We start from the raw sequence: 19,584 nt of genomic DNA, 5'->3' as shown, positions 1-19,584 counted from the left end.
ATGTATAAACACAGCTGTAATTTCTACATGATGAAACCAAAATGTATAAAAAATACCCTCTGACGATGTGCACTTTAACCATATGTGACTTTTTCTATTACAAATCTCAAATTGTGGAGTACAGAGGGAAATAAATAAATGATGGGTCTTTGTCCCAAACATTATGGAGGACACTGTATACAAGTAGCTTAATATCATAGAAAAGTAATCAGAAGCTTTTATAAAAAACATTATAGCAAGATGCCTAAAAATCCAAAGTAATCAAGCAAAGTTACTATGGTTTTGTGAAAGGAAATCATGTTTGATCAATGTATAAAAGTACTTTGAAGTAAAAATGGATAACTCGTGGGTACACTATACTTGGATTTCCCTGAAAGGCATTATCAAAGATTATTATAGAAAATAAAAGATCATGAATATGTAGTAGTAGGGAACAAAGATAGACAAAGTGCAATAGATTTTCCTGTATTATTCAACGGTTTATTTTTAGTGCAATCTGAGTTTCAGGGAGTACAAAGCAGGTAGCTCTGCTTTGATCCGTTATGTTAAATCAGAAGTATGACAACAGAAGAAAATCCTCAAATATATGTTTGAGTTGTTTTTAAAGAACCAAGTATCATTGCAACATGATGCCACAGAAATTCAAGTCTCTTTAGGTCCTTTCTTCCTTCTGGTCCAACCCATCTACCTTCTATGTACTGGACTGAAGGTAAGGAACTGGCAGTCAGATAACAGCGTGATCATATTCAACTACAATGCATCAATGGGATATGCAAGGTCAATTTGCATTCATATTCTCTAGTCCCACTTTCTTCAAATGACCAAGAATCAATAAATTGCGAGAATAGACACAATGTGCTGGAGTAACTCAGTAGATCGGGCATCATCTTCTCCAGCACTTTGAGTCTTTTTTTGTAAACCAGCATCTGCTGTTCCTTGTTTATCAAATATCTGCAGGTGCTGGAATTCTGAAATAAAACTTCAAATTGCTGGGAAATCTCAGCACATCAGTCAGCAACTGTGGAAGAAGAATCAGGGATAATGTTTCACTAAGTTCCTCCCCCTGTTTTTAGTTCTTTAAATTATATTTTGTAATCTACACGTGCTCCACAATTTAATACCCATCTGTAAATATTTATATAGCTTACTGCTCTGGATTTTTTGGCAGTCTAACAAATTAATTTTGATCATTTCCTCCTATTGCAAAATCACATAAACTCTGAAAAATTTGGCAAATAGATGCTAGTTTTGCAATACATGTTCAACAGAGTCAATGTTAATTAAACGCATATTAATTTAATAATGTTTTGGTATATGCAGCGTGAGGAATTATTCTATCAGAGTTTGATAGGAATATATTTCGCAGATTTGATAGACACATGAAACAGCAGCTGCTGAAATCTTGATCAAAACAGTGCGGAAGGAATTCAGCGGATCAGACAACAGCATGAAGGGAATGGACAGGCGATGTTCAGGCGAAATGTTGCCTGTCCATTCCCTCCACAGATGCTGTCTGACCCACTGAATTCCTCCAGCATTGTGTTTTGATCAAGCTTTGATAGCCAATATTGGTGAGGCTGCATTTGGAGTAGTGTGTTCAGTTCTGGGAACCATGTTATAGGAAAGATAATTAATTTGGAAAAGGTGCAGTTTTATGACTGTTGGCAGATCAATTTCCCTCCTGGGATAAATAAAGTTCTATTGGAGCGTATTGTAAGATTTACAAGGATGTTGCCAGGACTTGAGGGCCTGAACTATAGGGAGAGGTTGTGCAGGCTGGGACTATTCCAATGGTGTGCAAGAGGATGAGAATAATCTTATTGGGCTGTAGAAAATCATGAGAGGATTAGATCAGGCGGATGCAGAGTAGGGGAATCGAGATCCAGGGGGCATAGGTTTAAGGATGAAAGGATAGGCATCTGAGGGGTGACCTTTTCACACAAAGGATGGTGGGTGTATGGAACGAGCTGCCGGAGGAGGTAATTGAGACAGGGACTATCGCACCGTTTAAGAAGCATTAGACAGGTACACGGATGGGACAGGTTTGGAGGGATATGGGCCAAACACAGGCAAGTGGGACTAGTATAGATGGGACATGTTGGTCAATGTGGGCAAGTTGAACCAAAGGGCCTGTTTCCACACTGTATGACCATTAAAGATAACTACATTTCTTGTTGTTGACTTTCAACTAGAAAGTCAGTTGATCAGTAGGTTGACTTATTAAAAAACGTCAAAAAAGGTCATACACCAGAGGAACAGATGCTTCAGCTCACCACATTCATGCCCAACTGATAAGCATTTACTCTAAACCCACAGACCAGCTTTGTCCATGGTCTTCCCTACCATTGGTGCTCAGCTACTTAAAATGTTTGGAACCACCCACTTCCACCACCAACTCAAGACAGCTTTTCTACATTTTAACTCCCCTCTGGGTGGAGAAAAATCGTTGTTAGATTTCCTCTAGACACGAAATGTCACCCATTCCTTCTCTCCAGAAATGCTGCCCCGCTGAGTTACTCCAGCATTCAGTGGATGACGCAGTCAACCTAGGCCTGTACTTTATTCCCCAGCACCTAGACTGCCAGGGGACTAATGTAAGGATTTGGATTGTGGATTTTAACTCTGCATTCAACACCATTGTGCCACAGCTGCTACACTCCAAACTCTTCCAGTTGACTGTGCCTGAACCCCTCTGTCAATGGATCAGCAACTTCCTGACATGCGAGGCTGGGAAAGCTCATCTCAGACCTGCTGACAGTCGGCATAGGAGCACCGCAAGGCTGTGTACTCTCCCCTCTCCTTTACTCTCTCTACACCAACGACTGCACCGCCACAAACTCCTCTGTCAAGCTTCTCAAGTTTGCGGACGACACAACCCTGATTGGACTGATCCAGGATGGGGAGGAATCTGCCTACAGACAGGAAGTGACACAGCTGGCGTCCTGGTGCCATCGCAACAACCTGGAGCTCAATGCTCTTAAGATGGTGGAATTGATTGTAGACTTTGAGAGCTCCCCTTCCCCTCCCCCCACTCATCATCAACATCACAGTCACATCTATGGACTCATTTAAGTTCCTTGGAACCATCATCTCCAGAGACCTTAAATGGGAGGCCACCATCGACTCCACAGTCAAAAAGGCCCAGAGGATATGTATTTCCTGCAGCAGCTGAGAAAACACAATCTGCCACAGACAATGGTCCAGTTTTATACTGCCATCATAGAGTGTGTCCTCACCTTCTCCATCATGGTCTGGTTTAGCTCAGCCACCAAGAATGACATCCGCAGGCTGCTGCGCATCATTCGATCAGCTGAGAATGTTGTTGGCTGCAACCTTTCCCCCATCGATGAACTGTACATTGCATGGGCCAGGTAGCGAGCAGGCAAGATCATCTCTGACCCTTCTCACCCTGGCCACAAACACTTTGAACCACTTCCCTCTGGAACGAGACTCCGGGCTGTCAAAGCCACCACAGCCAGACATAAAAACAGCTTTTTCCACGAGCAGTAGCTCTACTCAACAGCCAAAAGTCTGTAGCCTCCTTTTGCTCTGGTATTTTATTTCATTCTTCACATGTTTAAATTATGTTTTATTTTTAATTGTCTACTGTATATCGTGTTGTTACTTGCGAGCAAAGCACCAAGGCAAATTCCTTGTATGTATACATACTTGGCTAATAAAATGTATTCAATTCAATTCAATGTTGTGTCTACCTTTGATTTAAACCAGCATCAGCAGTTATTTCCTACACATATAGTGTGAATAATATCATTCTCAGCATTGAAGCACATAGTGCTGCATCAGCTCCTTAGACAAAGTCCAACGTCCTTAATAGGGTAGAAATGTATCATACAGCACACTAGCTTGTGGAAGGAATTCCGCTCAGAATCATGATAACGGAGGGAAGAAACTGTTCCCGAGACTGGTGGTGCACGCTTTCAAGCTCCTGTACCTTCTGCTGGGTGGGAGCAGGGAAAATGTTAGATACTTTATTGAGAAACCAATTAATGGTGTTTTGTTTAAAAATAAAACATTTTGCATAGATGTCATGTTCAATAGACAATAGGTACAGGAGTAGGCCATTTGGCCCTTCGAGCCAGCACTGCCATTCAATGTGATCATGGCTGATCATTCACAATCATTACCCCGTTCCTGCCTTCTCCCCATACCCCCTGACTCCACTATCTTTAAGAGCTCTATCTAGCTCTCTTGAAAGCATCCAGGGAATTGGCCTCCACTGCCTTCTGAGGCAGAGAATTCCACAGATTCACAACTCTCTGACAAATAGTTTTTCCTCATCTCCGTTCTAAATGGCCCTTAGTCTTAAACTGTGGCCCCTGGTTCTGGACTCCCCCAACATTGGAAACATGTTTCCTGCCTCTAACGTGTCCAATCCCTTAATAATCTTATATGTTTCAATAAGATCCCCTCTCATCCTTCTAAATTCCAATGTATATAAGCCTAGTCGCTCCAGTCTTTCAACATACGACAGTCCCGCCATTCCGGGAATTAACCTAGTGAACCTACGCTGCATTTCTTCAATAGCAAGGATGTCCTTCCTCAAATTTGAAGATCAAAACTGCACACAGTACTCCAGATGGACAGGTCTATTCGCGTGACCTTGAATGCTCGCACCGCTGCTTACAACTCCGGCCTGGCATCCGGCAACATGGACGACTACAAGGGAGAGTCCTACCGACTGCGAAGGGCAGTGAAGGATGCAAAAAAGAGGTACCGGGACAAGATGGAGTCACAGATGGAGCAGCAGGACACCAGGCGCCTTTGGCAGGGGCTATGGACTATAACTAGCTACAGATCCAGCACCCCCTCAACCGGAAGTGCCGGCTCCTCCTTAGCTGATGACCTGAACTCTTTTTACGCACGGTTTGAGACGGGTAACACCACCAGCTCGCCGTCTAAAAACAGCACCGAAGGGGCGCTGGCTAGCGAGGCTGGAGGGGGGTCCACCGCCGGGGATGTGCACACATTCTCGGTGTCCGAGCATGAGGTGAGGTGGGCTCTGACGCGTGTGAACATGAGGAAAGCTGGAGGCCCAGATGGTATATCTGGGCGAGTACTAAAGTCTTGTGCTACTCAGCTTGCTCCAGTGCTCACCACAATATTCAACCTCTCCTTGGCAAAGTCCGTGGTCCCTGCATGCTTCAAAAGATCCATCATTGTACCGGTGCCAAAGAATGCCTCTCCAGCGTGTTTAAATGACTACCGACCGGTGGCCCTCACCTCGGTTGTCATGAAATGCTTTGAGAGGCTAGTCAAGAAGCACATCTGCGCCCTCCTTCCTCGCAACATGGACCCACTACAGTTCGCATACCGTCCGAACAGGTCCACGGATGATGCGGTCTCCCAGGGTCTACACACCGCTCTCTCACATCTGGACAGCCAGGGGGGCTATGTGAGGATGCTGTTCATTGACTTTAGTTCAGCATTCAACACAATAGTCCCCAGCAGACTGGTTGAGAAGCTGCTGGAACTGGGGATTAGCACCACTCTGTGTGCCTGGGTCCTGGACTTTCTCACTGCCAGGCCCCAAGTGGTCAGGATGGGGGAACACACATCTAGCTCCCTCACCCTGAACATAGGATCCCCCCAGGGCTGCGTCCTTAGCCCCCTACTGTACTAGACAATAGACAATAGACAATAGGTGCAGGAGTAGGCCATTCAGCCCTTCGAGCCAGCACCGCCATTCAATGCGATCATGGCTGATCACTATCAATCAGTACCCCGTTCCTGCCTTCTCCCCATACCCCCTCACTCCGCTATCCTTAAGAGCTCTATCCAGCTCTCTCTTGAAAGCATCCAACGAACTGGCCTCCACTGCCTTCTGAGGCAGAGAATTCCACACCTTCACCACCCTCTGACTGAAAAAGTTCTTCCTCATCTCCGTTCTAAATGGCCTACCCCTTATTCTCAAACTGTGGCCCCTTGTTCTGGACTCCCCCAACATTGGGAACATGTTATCTGCCTCTAATGTGTCCAATCCCCTAATTATCTTATATGTTTCAATAAGATCCCCCCTCATCCTTCTAAATTCCAGTGTATACAAGCCCAATCGCTCCAGCCTTTCAACATACGACAGTCCCGCCATTCCGGGAATTAATCTAGTGAACCTACGCTGCACGCCCTCCATAGCAAGAATATCCTTCCTCAAATTTGGAGACCAAAACTGCACACAGTACTCCAGGTGCGGTCTCACCAGGGCCCGGTACAACTGTAGAAGGACCTCTTTGCTCCTACTCCCTGTACACACATGACTGTGAGGCCAGGTTCAGCTCAAACTCCATCATCAAGTTTGCTGATGACACTGTGGTGGTGGGCCGGATCTCCAACAACGATGAGAAGGCCTACCGGGAGGAGGTGGCTGATCTGGCACTCTGGTGTCAGGACAATAGCCTCCTCTTGAATGTCACTAAAACAAAGGAGCTGATTGTGGACTTCAGAAGGGCTAAACATCCAAGGACGTACACGCCACTCGAGATAAATGGGTCTATTGTGGATAGGGTGAGCAGTTTCAAATACTTGGGAGTCCGCATCGCAGAGGATCTGACGTGGGCAACGTACATTGCCGCACTGGTGGGTAAGGCTAAGCAGCGCCTTTACCACCTTAGACAACTGAGGAAATTCAGAGTGTCGCTGAGGATCCTTCATTGCTTCTACTCTGGGGCTGTAGAGAGCATCCTGTCCGGCAACATTACAGTCTGGTTTGGGAACAGCTCTGCCCAGGACAGGATGGCCCTGCAGAGAGTAGTGCGTTCGGCAGAACGCACCATGGGAACTACACTCGTCCCCCTGCAGGACCTATACATCAGGAGGTGCAGATCCAGAGCAAGCAAGATCATGAGGGACTCCTGCCACCCCAGTAACAGACTGTTCCAGATGCTACGATCAGGCAAACGCCTCCACTGTCACGCTGTGAAAACGGAGAGGATGAGATGGAGCTTCTTCCCACAGGCCATCAGGACTGTCAACTTTTATAACCCCAGAGACTAAATTTTTGTCGACACTTTTTGTGCTATGTTTAGTAACTTATTAACTTTATTTATATGCTGTAACTGTAATTCTTTTTGTGCACAACCCGCAGGCATTGCCACTTTCATTTCACTGCACATCGAGTATGTGTATGTGACAAATAAATTTGACTTGACTTGACATGAGATGTGGTCTCACTAGGGCCCCGTACAACTGCAGAAGGACCTCTTTGCTCCTATACTCAACTCCTCTTGTCATAAAGGCCAGCATGCCATTAGCTTTCTTCACTGCCTGCTGTACCTGCATGCTAACTTTATGTGACTGATAAACAAGGACACCCAGATCTTTGTACTTCCCCATTTCCTAACTTGACACCATTCAGATAATAATCTGCCTGCCTGTTCTTACCACCAGTGGATAACCTCACATTTATCCACATTAAACTACATCTGCCAAGCATCTGCCCACTCATACAACCTGTCCAAGTCACCCTGCATCCTCATAGCATCCTCCTCACAGTTCACACTGCCACCCAGCTTTGTGTCATCCGCAAATTTGCTAATGTTACTTTTAATCCCTTCATCCAAGTCATTAATGTATATTGTAAATAGCTGCGGTCCCAGCACTGAGCCTTGCGGTACCCCACTGGTCACTGCCTGCCATTCTGAAAGGGACCCGTTAATCCCTACTCTTTGTTTCCTGTCAGCCAACCAATTTCCTATCCATGTCAGCACGCCTACCCCCAATACCATGTGCTCTAATCTTGCCCACGAATCTCCTATGTGGAACCTTATCAAAGGCTTTCTGAAAGTCCAGGTACACTACATCCACTGGCTCTCCCTTGTCCATTTTCCTAGTTACATCCTCAAAAAATTCCAGAAGATTAGTCAAGCATGGTTTCCCCTTCGTAAATCCATGCTGTCTCGGAACGATCCTGTTACTGCAATCCAAATGTTCCGCAATTTCTTCTTTATAATTGACTCCAGCATCTTCCCCACCACTGATGTCAGGCTAACTGGTCTATAATTTCCCATTTTCTCTCTCCCTCCTTTCTTAAAAAGTGGGATAACATTAGCTACCCTCCAATCCACAGGAATTGATCCTGAATCTATAGAACATTGGAAAATGATCACCAATGCGTCCATGATTTCTAGAGCCACTACCTTAAGTACCCTGGGATGCAGACCATCAGGCCCTGGGGATTTATCAGCCTTCAGTCCTATCAGTCTACCCAACACCATTTCCTGCCTAATGTGAATTTCCTTCAGTTCCTCCGTCACCCTAGGACCTCTGTCCACTAGTACATCTGGGAGATTGTTGGTGTCTTCCTTAGTGAAGACAGATCCAAAGTACCTGTTCAACTCATCTGCCATTTCCTTGTTCCCCATAATAATTTCACCTGTTTCTGTCTTCAAGGGACCCACATTTGTCTTAACTATTTTTTTCCTCTTCACGTACCTAAAGAAGCTTTTACTATCTCCTTTATATTCTTGGCTAGCTTACCTTTGTACCACCCCTTTCACCAGCAAATGTTGTCATGCAAAGTTTTGTTTATACATTAAAAAAATCCAGCCTCCACAACGGTGGAGGCAAGGAATTCTGAAGACTCTCAACCCTTTGAGATCCTTCCTCACTTTATATTAAATGACACAAGCTTATTCTAAGACTCTGATTCTAGTCTCTCCCACAAAGTAAACAAGCCCTAGTATTTAGATTGTTAAGTCCTCTTACAATTTTACAGGATTCAACAAGATCACCTCATTCTTCAAAATGGCAATAAGTACAGACCAACCCTTTGCTCATAAGGCAATCCGTTCATTTATTTCATTCTCGCAAACCTTCTCCACATTGCCTCTATTAAAATGGGACCAAAACTATACACTGTACTTTAGAGGTGCCCTTGCTAATGTCTTACACAGTTCTCACATAATCCTACCTTTGTACTCTAACTTCCTTGAAATAAAGTCCTTCTAAACTGCACATTGTATTTTATGCTCGTTTCATATTTCACATTTTGAGGCCCTCCAGCCTCCGTGCTTCAGCCTTCTGTTTTTTCTTCATTCAAATAATGCATTATCTTTTTTCCTTGCAAAGTGAACTACATACTGTCTTACATTATATGCCATTTGCAAATATTTTGCTCCTCCACTTGTCCTTTCATAACTCAACTGTTTGTAACTAGCTTATAGCTTACCTACCCACCCATTCCTGAATCAAAACGGATGCACCATAGAAATCACACTATGAGCTTGCATCACACCTTGGTTTGGCAGTAGCTCTCCCCAAGATAACATGAAATTGCAGAGAGTCGTGAATGTTGCCCAATCCATCACACAGACCAACTTCCTGCCATTAACTCCATCCACACTTCACACTGCCTCAAAAAACAGCCAACATCATCAAATACTTGTCCCACCAGGTCATTCCTCCTTTGCCCTTCTCCCACCCAGCAAAAGGTACAGAAGCTTGAAAGCACTCACAACCAGACTCGGGTGTTATACCAATGGGCTTTAATATTTCCGTTTTACTTTGCACCCTTTTTGATACAGGAATGGTTCTAGGACTAGAGGGCATAGCCTCAGAATTAACAGATGTTCTGAATCACGGTATTACATTGGCAGTTTTATAATCCTCCAGAATCAAAGGATTTTCAGAAGACTACAACACTGAACCTTGAGGAAAAAATACTACGCTTTAGCTACAGCTCTCTTCAATCCTTTGCAATTCCCTTAAATTTATAACTGTTTTTCCAAACCCAAAATTAATGTTAAATTCTATCATGCTGTGATCACAGCTTCCTAAGGGTCTTTTACTCTAGGATGGTTTATTAAACCCATCGCATGTTATCAGATTCAAATTAGCCTGGTTGGCTCCACAATGGATTGCCCTGGGAAATTATCCCTAATGCATTCATGAATTTATTCTTGTGACTATCATTAACCCAAGATGATGAAAGTCACCCATGATTAACACACCCCTCATTATTTCTTGACGTATACTTTTCTTTGGGGTTACTATGTATGTTCTGACTACTCCCACCACTGCCTACTTTCCTTTGCTCTTTTTGTAAACCTTCACCCAATCGGAATTCACACTTTCTTAGTCTAGATTGCCTCTCACATTTGCGTTTATTTCATAGAGTCGTAGAATTGTACATAACCAACTCTCCCATGCTTACCAAGGTGTCTAAACTGAGCTAATCCCATCTGCCTACATTTGCCAGTGTCCCTTTAAACCTTCCCCAAAATCATTTTTTATTAGCGCAGGTGTCTCAGCAATTTTCTTTACCAGCAGCAAATGTCCCCGAATATTGAACTTCTAGCTTTGATCTCATAAATAAAGTATATATGAAAGGCTTGGATTGAGTGGATGCAGAGAGGATGTTTCCACTAGTTGGAGAGTCTAGGACTAGAAAGCATAGCCTCAGAATTAACAGATGTTCCTTTAGGAAGGAGATGAGGTGGGATTTCTTTAGTCAGAGGGTGGTGAATCTTTGGAATTCTTTGCCACAGAAGGCCGTGGAGGCCAAGTCAAACGATATGTTTAAGGCAACGATAGATAGATTCTCTTGATTAGTACGGGTGTCAGACGTTATGGGGAGAAGGCAGGAGAATGGGGTTAGGAGGGAGAGATAGTGTAAGAAAATAACTGCAGATGCTGGTACAAATCGAAGGTATTTATTTCGGAATGGCAGGCAGTGACCAGTGGGGTACCGCAAGGTTCGGTGCTGGGACCCCAGCTATTTACGATATACATTAATGACTTAGACGAAGGGATTAAAAGTACCATTAGCAAATTTGCAGATGATACTAAGTTGGGGGGTAGTGTGAATTGTGAGGAAGATGCAATAAGGCTGCAGGGTGACCTGGACAGGTTGTGTGAGTGGGCGGATACATGGCAGATGCAGTTTAATGTAGATAAATGTGAGGTTATTCACTTTGGAAGTAAGAATAGAAAGGCAGATTATTATCTGAATGGTGTCAAGTTAGGAGGAGGGGGAGTTCAACGAGATCTGGGTGTCCTAGTGCATCAGTCAATGAAAGGAAGCATGCAGGTTCAGCAGGCAGTGAAGAAAGCCAATGGAATGTTGGCCTTCGTAACAAGAGGAGCTGAGTATAGGAGCAAAGAGGTCCTTCTACAGTTGTACCGGGCCCTGGTGAGACCGCACCTGGAGTACTGTGTGCAGTTTTGGTCTCCAAATTTGAGGAAGGATATTCTTGCTATGGAGGGCGTGCAGCGTAGGTTCACTAGATTAATTCCCGGAATGGCGGGACTGTCGTATGTTGAAAGGCTGGAGCGATTGGGCTTGTATACACTGGAATTTAGAAGGATGAGGGGGGATCTTATTGAAACATATAAGATAATTAGGGGATTGGACACATTAGAGGCAGATAACATGTTCCCAATGTTGGGGGAGTCCAGAACAAGGGGCCACAGTTTGAGAATAAGGGGTAGGCCATTTAGAACGGAGATGAGGAAGAACTTTTTCAGTCAGAGGGTGGTGAAGGTGTGGAATTCTCTGCCTCAGAAGGCAGTGGAGGCCAGTTCGTTGGATGCTTTCAAGAGAGAGCTGGATAGAGCTCTTAAGGATAGCGGAGTGAGGGGGTATGGGGAGAAGGCAGGAACGGGGTACTGATTGATAGTGATCAGCCATGATCGCATTGAATGGCGGTGCTGGCTCGAAGGGCTGAATGGCCTACTCCTGCACCTATTGTCTATTGTCTATTGTCTATAAAATGCTGGAGTAACTCAGCAGGTCAGGCAGCATCTCAGGAGAGAAGGAATGGGTGATGTTTCGGGTCGAGACCCTTCTTCAGACTTCTTCAGAGGGAGAGATAGATCAGCCATGATTGAATGGCGGAGCAGACTTCACCACATAATTCACCACAGCAAATAAATACAAAATTACTTTAAAGGGTTTGTTTACAAAATGGTACCAAGGTAAAAAAGACAAAATCACATGAAATTTGATGACTGTTCAATCCTTTTAAATTATCACATTCTAAAAGTAGGTTATGTTTGGTGTATCTGGTAAGATTTCTAACCTTATACACATTAAAATCTCTTAATTGGAACCATATGAAAGGTGATCCATTAATTACTATTTTACTTTAACAGCTTTAAATTCTAAACATTTTAAAAATGGCAAACAGCGATCACGTTGAACCTTGCCCACATCAACTACAAAACACAATGCAATCTTTTGACAATTTTGGAACAGCATTTAAACCGTGCTATATTTCAATTACTTTTCTAAATTTAATTATTCTAAATGTTTGATGATATGTGTGTCACATGCGAAATTAACCGATTACACCACCATGGAATATCTACAAAGGCACGTTGATTTAATCCACTACATTAATACAAACGTGTTTGCAAACTGAAGGCAACTTCCATAAGTGCTCACGGGGGAGGTGGTGCGGCTTGTAGCTGACAAGCTGGGCTGAGGGTTCGCCTCAGCTCCCACCCTCCACACCCGCTATAACATCTGACTGCTCACCAGCCGCTGCACACAGTGATGTTTTAATCTGTTTAAGACGTCGCTTCCCATTCACTCATCCCGGCCCCCCGCGAAAATGAACATCTTAATGTTTACCTTCCTTATGCCTTTGTAAATGTAAAAGTACAGCTCCCGGCCCACATTAAAGCAGATTCTGTCCCCATTGCCGGACTGGTCGTTCACATTTACGAATGACACCTTGACTGGATTGGATCCTTGGGAATTAAAAGGCACCCTGTTGGGCCGGCTGTATTCAGAGTGGGTCAACACTTTATAAACTCCTTCCCTGGTAGTAAACTGGGTTTTAATTTCGTTCATCTCCTTCCCTCCTCCCTCCGTCGCCATGTTGTAATTTAGGATTCATCCTATCCGAGCCCGGATGTTACCCAGCGCGCCTGCGTGACCGCTGCTTCTCTCCCCCCCCACCCTGCGTGTGACGTCAGCGCGCAATCCACGAATCACGTGACACAGCGACGCCCGCTCGCGGCCAATCCCGGAAGTGAGACTGCTCCATGAGAAGCAGTGTGAGAGGGGCGGGCGGTACATTTAGTGAAGGTGAAATTGGAGTGGAGAAGCCAAGACGTTGTTGCTGTCCTGCCGGCAATTGGAAATGACAAGGTTCAGCGAGAGTAGAAGGTGGGGGTCTGAAGAAGGGTTCTGACCCAATATCACACCCATCCATGTTCTCCAGACTTGCTCCAGCAACATTGGTGTAAACCAGCATCTGCAGTTCCTTCCTACACATTTCGTCTGCCTGACCAGCTGAGTTATTCCACCATTTAGTGTCTTTCGATGTAAGCCAGCATCAACAGTTCCTCTTGTTTCTAGCTAATTTCTTGTTTCCAGCTAATTTCTTGATGGCACATGCCTGCATTGTATGTCCCTTGGGTGAAGGAAACGTTTTCAATTTAGACAAAATAAACTGCATATTGAAATGTGGATAAATGTGAGGTTATCCACTTTGGTAGCAAGAACAGGAAGGCAGATCTGAACGGTGTCACATTAGGAAAAGGAGAGGTGCAACGAAACCTGGGTGTGCTTGTACATCAGTCAGTAAAAGTAAGCATGCAGGCAGTGAAGAAAGCTTCATTGCAAGAGGATTTGAGTTTAGGAGCAAGGAGGTCCTACTGCAGTTGTACAAGGCCCTGGTGAGACCGCTCCTCAAGTATTGTGTGCAACTTTGGTCTCCTAGTTCGAGGAAGGACATTATTGCTATTGAGGGAGTGCAGCGTAGGTTCACCAGGTCAATTCCTGGGATGGCGGGACTGACAAATGATGAAAGAATGGGTCGACTGAGCTTGTATTCACTGGAATTTAGAAGGGTGAGAGGGGATCTTGTAGAAACATATAAAATTCTTAAGGGATTGGACAGGCTAGATGCAGGAAAAATGTTCCCGATGTTGGGGGAGTCCAGAACCAGGGCGTTACAGTTTAAGAATAAGGGATAGGCCATTTAGGACTGAGATGAGGAAATATTTCTTCACCCAGAGAGTTGTGAATCTGTGGAATTCTCTGTCACAGAAGACAGTGGAGGCCAATTCACTGGATGTTTACTGGAGAGTTAGATTTAGCTCTTTGGGCTAAAGGGATATGGGGGAAAAGCAGGTATGGGGGTACAAATTTTAGATAATCAGCCATGATCATATTGAATGGCGGTTCTGGCTCGAAGGGCCAAATGGCCTGCTCCTGCACCTATTTTTCTATGTTTCCTATATGACAATTTCTGAATGACAATGGATGGAGTAAGTGATACTCCATATACGTGATATGGAGACATTATACTGCATCTGCCGTCTCACCCAACCTATCCATGTTACCCTGCAGCCTCATAGCATCTTCATCGCAGCTCACACTGCCACCCAGCTTTGTGTCATCCGCAAACATGGAGATGTCACATTTAATTCCCTCTAAATCGTTAATATATATTGTAAATAACTGGGGTCCCAGGACCGGGTCTTGCAGCACCCCACTAGTCACTGCCTGCCATTCTTAAAAGGACCCGTTAATTTCTATTCTTTGCTTCCTGTCTGCCAACCAGTTCTCTATCCATGTCAATACCCTACCCCCAATACCATGTGCTCTAATTTTGTACACTGATCTCTTGTGTGGTACCTTGTCAAAGGCCTTTTTGAAAGTCCAGACACTGGCTCTCCCTTATCCATTCTACTTTTTACATCCTCAGAAAATTCCAGAAAATTAGTCAAGCATGATTTCCTCTTCATAAATCCATGCTGACTTTGACCGATCCTTTCACTGCTTTCCAAATGCGCTGCTATAATATCTTTAATAACTGACTTAAGCATCTTCCCCACTACCGATGTAAGGCTAATTGGTCTATAATTCCCTGTTTTCTCTCTCCCTCCTTTCTTAAAAAGTGGAATTACAATGGCTACCCTCCAGTCCACAGGAACTGATCCAGAGTCGAGAGAACATTGGAAAATGATTATCAATGCATCCACGATTTCTAGGGCCACCTTCTTGTGTACTCTGGGATGCAGACTATCAGGCTCTGGGGATTTATCTGCCTTCAGTCCCAACAGTTTACCTAACACCATTTCCTGACTAATAATATATTCCTATATTTGTCCCACACCGGGGAAATTTACAGTGTTATAGCAGCAAAGTGGATAGCAAGAGATCATTCATTATAAATAAAAGTAAAGGCAAGGATAAATTGTCATCAATTTACTGTGTATTCCTTAACTGTTACTGTTGACTCGTCTGTTGGGAGCAGTGTTGGTTGTGCAGTCTCACAGCAGCGGGAAGGAAGGACCTATGGCGAGTCTGGAGGCTCGTTCTTTGTTGAAGAAGTTTATTGCGACAGCAATATTCGATCACAAAGTTTACATAACGAGATTACAGACAACCATTAAAACTAACTGTTCTCTTCGAAGAAGTCTCTCAACTGACTCTTTTTGGCGCCAAAACGGCACGTGACCACGCTGTCCAATCAGCGGTCTCACTCCCTGGACCAATCCTTACGGTCGCACCCACACGTGACCTTGCTGGCCAATCTGAGGGTTCGACACCTAGGACCACTCTCTATGGTCGCTACATGACCCCCCCCAGAACCCGAGGTACGGAACCTAACAGGGAGCCGGATTTCGCGACCAGAACGAGTAAGGAGAGGGGCAGCCGGAACCACAGGAGCGGGGGGTCCTGGACCGGGTGGAACTGCAGGAGCGGGGGGTCCTGGACCGGGTGGAACTGCAGGAGGACGGCCTCGCCGAGGCGGTTGACCGACCAGGACAGGGCTGTCCGGATCCAAGTGCGCATGTTTAAGCCTGGACACCGAGACGAGCTCATTCCTGCCGCCCACGTCTAAGGTGAAGGTGACCGTCCCTTTACGCAAAACCCGGAACGGCCCTTCATAGACCCTCTGCAACGGGGAACGATGGGCATCTCTACGCAGAAATACAAACTCACAGTCCTTCAAGGCAGGCGGTTCATGCACCATGAGACACCCATGACGCGAAGTCGGAACCGGAGCCAGGGAACCCACGCGTGCCCGGAGTGATGCTAACACCGACGGAACTGAAGGCAGCTGACCAGAGGACTCCGGCAGCAAATCTCCGGGTACTCGAAGTGGCGAGCCATATACTAGTTCCGCGGACGAAGCACCGAGATCCTGCTTAGGAGCGGTCCGGATGCCCAAAAGGACCCAGGGAAGTTGGTCTACCCAGTCCGGGCCCTCCAGCCTCGCACTGAGGGCCGCCTTGAGTTGTCGGTGGAACCTCTCCACGAGCCCATTAGCCTGAGGGTGGTACGCCGTGGTGTGTTGCAACCGGGAGCCGTACAGCTCTGCTAGCGTGGCCCAGAGGGTAGAGGTGAACTGTGGCCCCCTGTCGGTGGTGATAACAGATGGAACCCTGAAACGGGCCACCCAATGGAGGGCCAGGGCCCTGGCACAAGAGGCAGCGGAGGTATCTGACAATGGGAAAGCCTCCGGCCACCGGGTGAACCTATCCACCACCGTGAGCAGATGGGTGTACCCCGGGAGGAAGGCAAAGGTCCGACTAAATCCACATGAACGTGGAAAAAACGGACCACTGGTACAGCAAACTCTTGTACTGGGGGCTGGACATGGCGTTGGACTTTAGCGGTCTGGCAGGGAACGCAGGAACGGGCCCAAGCAGCTACCTGCTTTCGCAGGCCATGCCACACAAACCGAGCGGCTACTAAGGCAGAGGTGGAGCGGATGGACGGGTGCGCCAGCCGTTGAATGGCATCAAACACCCGGCGCTGAAGGGAGGGCGGCACCACCGGCCTGGGACGGGGGAGGGAAACATCACACCAGACTTTTGTGCCCGCTGGCCCGCAGGCCACCTGAGCCAACTTCAACCCTGAAGTGGCGGACTGGTATGCCGAGGCGGTGTCCACCAGGAGCTGTGCCTCCGCAAGCTCCTGGGGATCCACCTCGCAGTCCACCGCTGAAATGGGGGAAACAGCAGGCCGAGACAGGGCGTCAGCAACGGCATTAAGCTTACCCGCGACATGACGGACATCGGTGGCAAACTCAGAGATGGCAGTCAGGTGCCGCTGCTGGCGGGCCGACCATGGGTCGGACAATTTGGAAAAAGCAAAAGTTAACGGTTTATGGTCCGTAAAGGCCACAAACGGGCGGCCTTCTAGAAAATACCTAAAGTGACGGACAGCTAAGTAGAGAGCCAGAAGCTTTCGGTCAAAGGCGCTATATTTCAGCTCAGCTGAACTCAGTTGCCGGCTGAAAAACGCCAAGGGCTGCCAAAGGCCACCGACCTGCTGTTCCAAAACCCCTCCCACCGCCACGTCAGACGCATCAACCGTCAGGGCCGGGGGGGGGGGGCGGAGGCGCTCGGGTGGACCAGCATGGTGGCGTCTGCCAAAGCCGCCTTAGCTGCTGCAAAGGCCGACTCCGCGGCCGAGGACCATACCAACTCTACAGGTTTACCTGCGAGGCACTGGAAGAGCGGGCGCATGACCCGTGCTGCTGCCGGGACGAACCTATGGTAGAAGTTCACCATGCCCACGAACTCTTGCAGACCCTTCACTGTGGTGGGCCGCGGGAATGCACGGACAGCCTCCACCTTCTCGGGCAAAGGGGTGGCGCCGGCAGGGGTGATTCTGTGCCCTAAGAAATCGAGAGAAGGGAGGCCAAATTGACACTTGGAGGGTTGGATGATGAGCCCGTGGTCTTGGAGCCGCTGGAATACAGTCCGCAAGTGGGCCAGGTGTTCCTGCTCCGAGGGGCTGGCGACCAGGATATCATCTAAATAAATGAACACAAAAGGCAAATCTCGACCAACACGGTCCATGAGTCGCTGGAAGGCCTGTGCCGCGTTCTTTAAACCGAAAGGCATGCGCAACCATTCGAACAACCCGAACGGAGTGATTGTGGCAGTTTTTGGTATGTCTTCCGGACGCACAGGGATCTGGTGGTAGCCCTGCACCAAATCGATCTTGGAGAACACCACGGCACCTTCCAGCCCAGACGAGAAGTCCTGGAGGTGCGTTATGGGGTAGCGGTCGGCCGTGGTGACGGCATTGAGGCGCCGGTAATCGCCGCATGGTCTCCACCCCCCAGATGCTTTGGCGACCATATGCAACGGCGAGGCCCACGGGCTGTCGGACTGACGGACAATGCCCATTTCTTCCATCTTCCTGAATTCTGCCCGCGCCACCACCAGCTTGTCGGGCGGTAACCTCCGGGCCCGAGCGAAAACGGGGGGGCCCTCGGTGCGGATGTGGTGGACCACGCCGTGCCTAGCCGAAGGGGCGTCGAAGCGTTGGACGAGCAGCTCTGGAAACTCCGCCAGGACCTCAGCATACGGGTCGGGGGCCGCGACGACGGCCTGGACAGTTGGGCTGGGCAGGGTAGCGGCCGGCGGAGCGGCGGGCTCATCGCTGCTGGCGGATGGTCGAAGGTCGTTATCGGGGACTAGTGAAAAGGCCCAGAGGAAATCTGCGCTTAGGATCGCCTGGCTGACGTCCGCGATAATGAATGGCCATTCGTACGTGCGGATGCATAAAGCCAGGGACATTGTCCGCGTACCTTATGTGCGGATGGGGCTGCCGTTAACCGCGATGAGGGTAGGACCTGTCTTACCCGATCTGGTCTCGAGGCCGGTCGGCGGTACGATACTGACTATGGCTCCTATGTCAACCAAAAATTCTGTGTCCGTGAATCGGTCTCGGACGTAGAGGCGTCGGTTCTGGCCAATCGCAACCGCCTCTATGTACGATCGGCCGAGGCATTTCCCGAGAAGGTACAAGGTGAGCGGCAGTTGCGGGATTCTCCACCCCATCGTAGATGGTAATAACACCAGCCGCGCTTGTGCGGATCCTTTTGGCGGGCTTTTGGAGAATTAGCGGGAGACGTGGCGCCATCTTTATGCCGCTGTGGCGCGGCCGCTGATGTCGAGACCTTGCTGATCGAACTGCTTCTTTTTGATTTGGACGCCATGGACGCATCGGCTTTTTCTGCATATGCCACAGGGTCCTTAAAAGAACAATCCGTGAGCATGAGTTTGACATCTTCGGGAAGCTTCTCTCGGAATGCCTGCTCGAACATGAGGCAATCCGTGTGTTCACCTGCTAGCGTTAACATTTCAGCTATGAGAACGGACGGCAGCCGATCTCCGAGATCCGGTAGGTGCATAAGCCTCTTAGCTCAGTCATGCCTACTGAATCCGAAGGTTCATAATAACAGTGCCTTCATGGCCTCGTACTTGTCTTCTGCGGGAGGGTTGACGATGAACCGCATCACCCGTGTGGTCGTCTCCGGCGGTAGAGCGCTGACAAGGTAGTAGTACTTTGTCGCGTCTGCCGAGATGTTTCTTAAGTGAAACTGGGCTTCGGTATGGACAAACCAAGATTGTGGTTGATGTGCCCAAAACGACGGAAGGTGAACGCTGACCTGCGCTTAGCTCCGGTGCGCCGGGCATAGAAGCCAAATACGAGGCGTCTTGTTCATTCATGGTAAGTGATCGGCTGGATCACGTCGGGGTCACCAATATGGCGAGTCTGGAGGCTTGTTCTTTGTTGAAGAAGTTTATTGCGACAGCAATATTCGATCACAAAGTTTACATAACGAGATTACAGACAACCATTAAAAC

At 47.4% G+C, this 19,584-nt stretch overlaps 1 protein-coding gene across 2 annotated transcripts in view; it reads right to left on the bottom strand.

Moving 5' to 3' along the window:
• The window catches only part of wdr20a (WD repeat domain 20a), a 46,361-nt gene extending 33,497 nt beyond the window's left edge, over nt 1-12,864 (bottom strand). For both annotated transcript variants that reach the window (XM_078406041.1, XM_078406042.1), the window contains exon 1: nt 12,587-12,864. In XM_078406041.1, the coding sequence (XP_078262167.1) occupies nt 12,587-12,835 (249 nt within the window). In that variant the 5' untranslated portion in view covers nt 12,836-12,864. The remainder of the gene's footprint in view (nt 1-12,586) is intronic.
• Nucleotides 12,865-19,584: the final 6,720 nt, after the last annotated feature.

This window comes from Rhinoraja longicauda, chromosome 10 (genome assembly GCF_053455715.1).
Source record: "Rhinoraja longicauda isolate Sanriku21f chromosome 10, sRhiLon1.1, whole genome shotgun sequence".
NCBI lineage: Eukaryota > Metazoa > Chordata > Chondrichthyes > Rajiformes > Arhynchobatidae > Rhinoraja > Rhinoraja longicauda.
The sequence above is the reverse complement of the archived record's forward strand: the minus strand, read 5'-3'. Positions and strand labels throughout refer to the sequence as shown.